Below are 8,556 nucleotides of genomic sequence, written 5' to 3' on the forward strand. Positions count from 1 at the left end.
CTGCGGGCTTTGCTCCATCGCGCAGACTGCGGGCTTTGCTCCATCGCCCAGCAGGATGCTCTGCCATGTTCCACGGTGGCGCCCCGATGAGGGGCGCGGGGAAAGACCCCCCAGAGGCAGACACGGGGGCAGGGCAGACCAGCACACCCCACCAGCGGGCCGTCCTCCCCGCTCCCTGACAGCACCCTCACTCTCAGAGACTGTGTGCTTGGTTGCTCAGCCGTGTCCACTCTTTGAGACCCCATGGGCTCCTTGGTCCATGGGAGTCTCCAGGGGCTGCCACGCCCTCCTCCAGGGGATCTTCCCGACCCGGGTGGGGCACATTGCAGGCGGATTCTTCACTGTCTGAGCCACCTGGCACGCCCTCAGTCTGCACCCGAGTGTCTCTTGGGCATGCACGCCCACCTGCCTTCCTTCTTCTAAAGGTCTGTTTCTCCAGCCCCCCTCCATGCTACCCTAGTCCACGCGCATTCTGCGTAGCCGGTCATCCTCTGCTGTGACTGGGCAGCAGAGGCGCAGGTCCTCTGAGCCGAGGGCCCTGGACCTGCGCTGTGCCAGCAGGAGCACACCCTTCCCACCGCCCAGTACAGATGTCTGAGGGGCGCAAGCCCCAGGCCGTCTGACTTCCTCGTGGCTCCTTCAGCAGAGGGTAGGCATCGGTCACACACTTCCGGGAAGGGAACCTGGCTACCAGAAGTCCTTAGAATGGACGGCGCACCGTCACTCTAACAACTCTCCCCAGGAAGGCACGGCCCGCAGGGGGCCTGAGAACGGTCTTCCCAACCTGTGGACCAACTCAGCCAAAGAGAAGCAAGGTCCTCCAGCCCACATGGGGTACGACCTCTGGGATGGGTTCCCTCATCCACACCACCAGCAAAGGATGAAGCTGTCATTCAACAATCAGACAGTCCACAAGGCTCAAAATTCTCAGACAGTATATCATAGGACCAGGAAAGACTCTACTAGATTTAATTCACCTTTAAATTATTTACCAAGAGATATTCTATCTTCCCAGCAGGTGGCCAAGATATTGGAGCTTCAGCATCAGTCGTTCCAATGAATATTCAGGGCTGATTTACTTTAGGGTTGACTGGCTGGATCTCCTTGAAGTCCAAGGGACTCTCAAGACTCTTCTCCAACACCACAGTTCAAAAGCATCAATTCTTCAGTGCTCAGCCTTCTTCACAGTCCAACTCTCACATCCACATATGACCACTGGAAAAACCATAGCTCTGACTTGGACCTTTGCTGGCAAAGTAATGTCTCTGCTTTTTAATATGCTATCTAGGTGGGTCATAGCTTTTCTTCCAAGAAGCAAGCGTCTTTTAATTTCATGGCTGCAATCACCATCTGCAGTGATTTTGGAGCCCCTCAAAATAAAGTCTGTCAGTGTTTCCATTGTTTCCCCATCTATTTGCCATGAAGTGATGGGATTGGAAGCCACGATCTTAGTTTTTTCAATGTTAAGTTTTAAGCCGGCGTTTTCACTCTCCTCTTTCACTTTCATCAAGAGGCTCTTTAGTTCTTCTTCACTTTCTGTCATAAGGGTGGTGTCATCTGCAGAGGTGAGGTTATTGGTATTTCTCCTGGCAATCTTGATTCCAGCTTGTGCTTCATCCAGCCCAGCATTTTGCATGATGTACTCCGCATAGAAGTTCCCAATTTCGAACCAGTCTGTTGTTCCATGTCTAGTTCTAACTGTCGCTTCTTGACCTGCATACAGACTTCTCAGGAAGCAGATAAGGAGGTCTGTATTCCCATCTCTTTAAGAATTTTCCACAGTTTGTTGTGATCTACAGTCAAAGGCTTTAGCATAGTCAATGAAGCAGAAGTAGATGTTTTTCTGGAATTCTCTTGCTTTTTCTATAACCCAACAGATGTTGGCAATTTGATCTCTGGTTCCTCTGCTTTTTCTAAATCCAGCTTAAGCATCTGAAGTTCAGGCTTCACATACTGTTGAAGCCTGGCTTGGAGAATTTCAAGCATTACTTTGCTAGAGTATGAGATGAGTGCAATTGTGCAGTAGTTTGAGCATTCCCTGGCATTGCCTTTCTTTGGGATTGGAATAAAAACTGACCTTTTCCAGTCCTGTGGCCACTGCTGAGTTTTCCAAATTTGCTGGCATATTGAATGCAGCACTTTTATAGCATCACCTTTTAGGATCTGAAATAGGTCAGCTGGAATGCCATCACCTCCACTAGCTTTGTCGTAGTAATGCTTCCTAAGGCCCACTTGACTTTGGACTCCAGGATGTCTGGCTCTAGGTGAGTGATCACACCATCGTGGTTATCTGGGTCCTGAAGATCTTTTTTGTATAGCTCTTCTGTGTATTCTTGCCACCTCTTCTTAGTATCTTCTGCTTCTGTTAGGTCCATACTGTTTCTGTCCTTTATTGTGCCCATCTTTGCAAGAAATGTTCCCTTGGTATCTTGAAGTGATACCAATTTTCTTGAAGAGATCTCTGGTCTTTCCCTTTCTATTGTTATTAACTCTTGCATTTCTCACTTTACTAACAGTGAGTGAAGATAATCATCCAGTAACTATTTCAACAGACTCCTACTTTCATTCTCTGCTGCTCAATAAAATAAAATAGTAATGGTCAAAGGAACCATAAAACAAATTACCACACTTTTACACACACTTTCCTATTCATATTCACCTAACAATACAAACACGCACACTACGGATACGTAGTTTATAATTTTGCCATGCTGTTTAACTGACTTTAAAAACCAAAAAGTTAATACTGCATACAATTAAAATCATGAAAAAGAAATAATCTTGAAGAAGAAAAAGTCCATGAACTTCATGGTCCATATCCCAGAAAAACGATTAAATGCAAGAGAAAGATAGAACTTCAGGTATAAATTGATACTAAAAGCAAAGAAGTTACCATAACTGAGGTACCTTTTAGCACTAGTAGACAGCTTAGCAGCTGTTTTGCTGGATATCTTCCCTTCCTTTTTCTTGGGCTGAACTTGTTCTCTCTCTGGTTCCTGTTGGACGCTTTCACGCTGGTCTCCATCGGAGCTTCCCCCACTAGTGCCTGGACTGTCGTCAACTCTTTGTGCCTCGGTGGACATTTTAGATCTTGGATTAAAGAGTCAAAAAAAATAATTTATTCAGTTGCGGGGGGGGACTGCAGAAAGGTCGCTCGAAAACAGAGAGAAAGTGAATCTTACAGGAACCAAAGAAAACTCACTATAAAATGAATGACTTGGTCACTTTACATAACAGATTTGGGAGCTGCCAAAACTTTTCCTTCATCCATTCAAAATGTATTGAGAAAAGAAATGAAAACAAATATATATACACAATATGTTCACAGCAACATTATTCACAGAACCAAAAATAGGAAGCAACTCAAATACCCATCAGCTGACAACGAACAGATAAACCAAATGTGGGATATCCGAGCAATGGGATGCCATCCAGCCACATACAGGAATGGAGTACAGTATGTGCAAGCTTTATCGTGGACGAACTTTGAAAACATGACGTTCAGTGAAAGACACCAGGCACAAAGGGCCGCAAACCGCACGACTCCATTTGTTCGAACCGTCCAGAACGGGCAAGTGCATGGAGACAGAAACGTCAGTTAAGCGATCGCCAGGGGCCAGGAGTGAGGGAAGAAGGGGAACGGCACAAAGCTAGGAGGTGCAAAGTTTCCTTGAGGGGCGATGAAAACGTTCTTAAATTAGATAATGGTGATGTACAACTCTAAATATTCTAAAAACCACTGAGCTATACATTTTAAAAGAGTGGATTTTACAATACATGACTTACATGTCAATAAAGCGTTATTGAAAAAAAAAATTGTGCTCCCCACCAGGCACTGTGCCGGGCTCTTGGGTCCTAGGATAAGCAAGTTGACTCCTGTAACAGAGGTCAGTAAAAATGGCCACAGGAGCAGAGGAAGAGGGCAAACGCTGGCACCAATACTACATGAATACATCCTCTGGCTGGGCTAAGGTTAAAATCCTCTAAGTCAGTCAGCTGTCTTAAGTAATCTTTGTGATAACAGAGGCCTCCATGATTCTAAACAGAAACTGAACCGTAGGACGGTGCCAGCCCTGATCCCACAGTACACCAAGCAACCAGGCTTCACAGGCGAGGAAGACTGTATGGAGACCCTGGAGGAGCCCGTCTTTCCCGCCGCGGCCGGGATGAAATATACCTCGAGGCTTTCAAAGTCCCTTTGCTCCACAGGCAACTCTGATCACCAACTCAATCTTCTCAGGATCTCGGTTCATGGGTAAGCTGTCACAATCTAGATAATGCACAAAAAATTCCAGTTCTTTCTTGGCAACGATCATTCGATCATCATCGATTTCTGAGTCTTATTACCACGAGGACGTCCCCTGTGACCCAACTAGCTTAGAGTTTACTCATAAATCCAAAACCAAACTGACGAAACCCACGCCCAGACTGTCACCATGTTGCTGTCCCCTCAGCACCCCCGGAGCTGGCAGGCCTACCTTCTGGGGCGCCTCTCTGCAATACACAGAACCACCTCTAAGGAACGCCATCAACACAAAGTACACCTTTAAGAATCACAGATAAATGGGGACAAATGCCTTCTGAAAAAGATACTGTGTAACTCTTAGTCAAATTAAGACTTAAACTAAGACTTACTATGTAAAAGAAAGATACCTCAAATAAAGCACTGTTTGATTACTACAACTGGTCCAAATGTAGAGCGAGCTGACAATAATTAAAATTCTTTCTCACTCAAGATTTAACTTATAGCTCGCTCTATTTCACTTGTAGCTTGCTCTAAATCAAAGTGATTTCATAACACAGAACTTGAAGTGGTTGAAATGAGAAAGGTTAAGACAAACCCGAAAGAGAACTGAGGAAGCGGGAAGCAGAGGGGGCGAAGAGCCAGCAGAAAATCCTGAATACCTTCAGTAAGACATCACAAGATACAGCCCCATCACCTTCAGCAGCTCCCTTTCTTCACGCCAGACAAAAACAGGTCTGCCCAGACAGCTCTGAAGCAGGGGAAACCCGACGGCTTTCCCTCTCTTTAAATAGAGCACAACAGTCTCCTCAGCTGGAGCGCTAGAGTCACTTTATAGAATCCTGAGATTTTATATCAGTATGTTCCACATCCAGCTCGAACAGTCCTAACATATTTCTTGCTTTCTTTTTTATTTTCATTTCACTTAAAATTCTCATCCTTGGATTTAACGCTAATTTTTTTTCAGCTTACTTCTTTCAGTAAAAATAATAATAATAATATGAGTTTAAACCCTTGTAAGTATGTACATAAGAGCCTGTGACAACAGCTGTGCATGGGAGTAAGAAAGAGAGTAATTCTTAGGGAAAGGCCGTCACATGCAGCAAAACGCTGCTGGCAATATTTTGAGGTATGTGAAACGATTGAGAAATCCTTTTATATGTCTTAAACTAGAAGCAATCCATTAGATGACAAATACCCCAAAACCTAAATGAAGTAAAATGCTTTTTTTACTGAAGCTCCAGCTTTATTTAGTTTGACAAACTATGCCTAGAATTTCAGTTGTATATTAGTTATAAAGCTACATATTCATCTTAATATTCTTATTTACGTGTAATTACATAATATCTAATAATGCTATGAGCATATATAATTACTTAAAAGACTACTCAATGATATAATCTGAGCCACAGTCTGAAACCCAAATGTCATAAACTGCCCCACAGTATCAGAAGACTAAAATTAGTCTCACTAGGGAACTATTAAAATACCCAAATAGGTGTATAATTTCTACAGTTTCACAGTAAGGAAAAAAGATTTCCACTTTGACCTAAGAAGCCTTATTTCATCCAAATCAACCTACAGATGATAAATTCACCTAAAGGCCACAAATAACCACTATAAAAGAAGCTTTCAGAAACAGTTTTCATATCCTGTTCAAATACTAAGAGTAAGGGGAAGTTCTGTGGGTTTTATTAATAGTTTTTGAGTGTCTAATTACAGAAACAGTGCAGGGAAAAACTACCCGCACTACTTAGGTGGCAACGAATTTTTATAAAGAAAAAACAGTCTGTACACATTTTAATCAGCTGCACGACTGGTGTTTTGTCTCTCTAAAGTACAAATGAGTAAAAAAAAAAACTTTCTGGGCTTCCCTGGTGGCTCAATGGTAAAGAATCCGCCTGCCAATGCAGGAGACATGGGTTCAACCCCTGCTCTGGAAGATCCCACATGCTGCAGAGCGACTAGGCCTGTGCACTCAAACTACTGAAGCCTGAGCGCCCGAGAGCCGGGGCTCCTCCGCAGGAGAAGCCGCCGCCGAGAAGGCCAGCACAGAGCAGCCCGTGCGGGAGGCAACTGGGGAGAAGCCCCTGAAAAACAAAGACTGAGCACAGCCAGAAATAAACAACTTCTTTTTTTTTTTTATTTCCTGAATTAAAACTCTCTGAATGTTATCTTCAAGGGACTCCTGTGTCCCCAGTACAGAGGGTATGGGTTCAATTCCTGGTTAGAGAACTAAGATCCCGCTAGCCGCAGGACACACAAAATAAAAAAATTAAAAAGAAATACGTGAAGTTAATGTTATCTTCTAAATCAGCACTTTTACAATTGTCTTTTAAGATGCATTCTTAAATAGCTAATTGGATCCAATTAGCTAATCTAGAGTGAAGATAAACTGGAATTCCAGGGTTATAAACAGGGAGCTACTCTCCCATGATAGTTTCAAAGATATTAAGATTTTTACTTTGTACTCAAATACTCATTTTCTAAACATAAAATAGTCAAATCGAACTTTGCTCAAAGAAGTGTTATATTAAAAATCTGAATATTGTTCTTTCTTCAACTCAAAAATTATCTAAAAGGGTATTTAGCTGTGTACTCTATATTGTAAATTACAGTCCCGGAAATTAGCAAGCTATGAAAATAAACACATGTTCCACAGAAATGAGATGATTTGGTGACAAATATTATTGAGAACATAGAGACTACTACAGTCCCTCCATGAATCCAGATTACCGTCCAGATAAGCCTCAGAGCTGCATCTCACAGTATGAAACTGCAGAAGCAAGTGTTCCTTTGAGCTTTCACAACAGGAAAACGCTTAATTCTGTCCTGTTTCTTGCCATTTGCCTTCCCAGCCGCGTTTCTAAACTTTTCTAAAATGTAAAATAAATTTATTTATACTACCTTTAACTTACCTGCAAGGATATTTATGCAGGAAATAATAGAGGAACACCCAAGATTTGAGGAAAAGGTGCTCTGGTGGGGCGGTGAACACCTTTCTATAATGGGGTATGACAGTATATGAAAACCCTCCATCACTGGCATCAGCCCACAGACAGAACTCTCAAGAGCCAAGGGGCATCCAAAGTGAGTCAACACAGATTTGTAGATCCCCAAGGTCCAGAACGAATTCTCACCTATTCAGAAACATACTTTTTTGAAAATCGGAGAAAAAAAAAAAAAAAAAACTAAGAAGAATTTAAAATCTTTCTGAACGGCGAGATGGCAAGATACTCTTAAGGTAAACCCCAGCATTTCCTTTTGCACTTTTAAATAAAAAAATATTTGCGTAGAGGCTCAAGAATACACAATGCAAAACGATGAATCTGGGCAACATGCAAATAGGTCTAACAGCCACCGAGCACAGGACGAGAGATCCTTGCAAAGCGGCCTTAATTTCCTTAAGAGAAGATGGATTGGACATTTCTGGTCGGTCGTGGGGGGGCGGGGGGGAGAAGCCACAAGAAGCTCCGCTTCATCTTCATTAGAAATAATAAAGGGCAAGGGGATGAAAACACTGAGAGCGAGGAGACAGGGCGGAAGGGGGGGGGAAGCGGGGCGCTGGGGGTGGAACCCGGCTTCGAACCGAGCCAGCTGGGCTGCGGAGGACCGAGCCGAGGAAAACGGGCTCGGACCGCGGACTGCGGGCTTCACAAAGCGAGGACAACACACGGCCCGCCGCAGGGCGGACGCCGCACGGCCCCCGGCCCGGGGGGTGGGGGGACCCGCAGGGACCCCGCGGGCGGCGATGATGGGGGGCAGGTCCGCAGGGACCCCGCGTGCGGCCGGGCCGGCACTTCCCCTGACACTCGTTCGTCCTGCACTTTCCCGGAGACTTGGTTCCGGGAGCGCTGGACAGGGAAGGGGCGGCGGGCGGCGAAAGCCGGGGACGCGAGGTCCGAAGGGGGAGGGGGCGCCGGGGGGAGGGGAGGGAGGGGGAGGGGCGCAGGGCTTCCGGCGCCCGAGCGAGGCCGTCCGCGCGGTCGCGGGATCGAGCCCCAGCCCGGGGACAGGGCGCTGAGGGGGACGCGGGGGGCAGAGGCGCCGACGAGGCCCCGGGGGTTGGCGTCCCCGCGGGCCGTCCGGGTCTCCGAACCTGCACCCCCGCCCCGCACAGCGGACCGCCCGGCCACGCCTGTGCCCGCCGGACTCACCCCCGGCGCCGCCGCCGCGCCCGGCCGTTCCAGCTCCGGCTGCCGAGCCCGCTGCCCGCGGCTGGCGCTGTCGCCGCCCCTGAGTCCTGGAAAGTGGAGCCCCCGCCTCCGTGAGCCGCCGCCGCCGCCCGGCCGTCCGCGCGCGCGCCCGCGGGG

General features: G+C 46.4%; 1 protein-coding gene across 1 annotated transcript in view; it reads right to left on the bottom strand.

Annotated features, from left to right (window-relative positions):
• The window catches only part of LOC120865894 (ubiquitin-conjugating enzyme E2 E2), a 355,392-nt gene extending 346,849 nt beyond the window's left edge, over positions 1-8,543 (bottom strand). Inside the window, exons 1-2 of the mRNA XM_040243309.1 lie at positions 8,401-8,543; positions 2,908-3,091 (exon numbers count right to left, since the gene is read on the bottom strand). Coding sequence (XP_040099243.1) covers positions 2,908-3,083 — 176 coding nt within the window. The 5' untranslated portion in view covers positions 3,084-3,091; positions 8,401-8,543. The remainder of the gene's footprint in view (positions 1-2,907; positions 3,092-8,400) is intronic.
• Positions 8,544-8,556: the final 13 nt, after the last annotated feature.

Source organism: Oryx dammah, unplaced genomic scaffold (assembly GCF_014754425.2).
Source record: "Oryx dammah isolate SB20612 unplaced genomic scaffold, SCBI_Odam_1.1 HiC_scaffold_7, whole genome shotgun sequence".
Taxonomy (NCBI): domain Eukaryota; kingdom Metazoa; phylum Chordata; class Mammalia; order Artiodactyla; family Bovidae; genus Oryx; species Oryx dammah.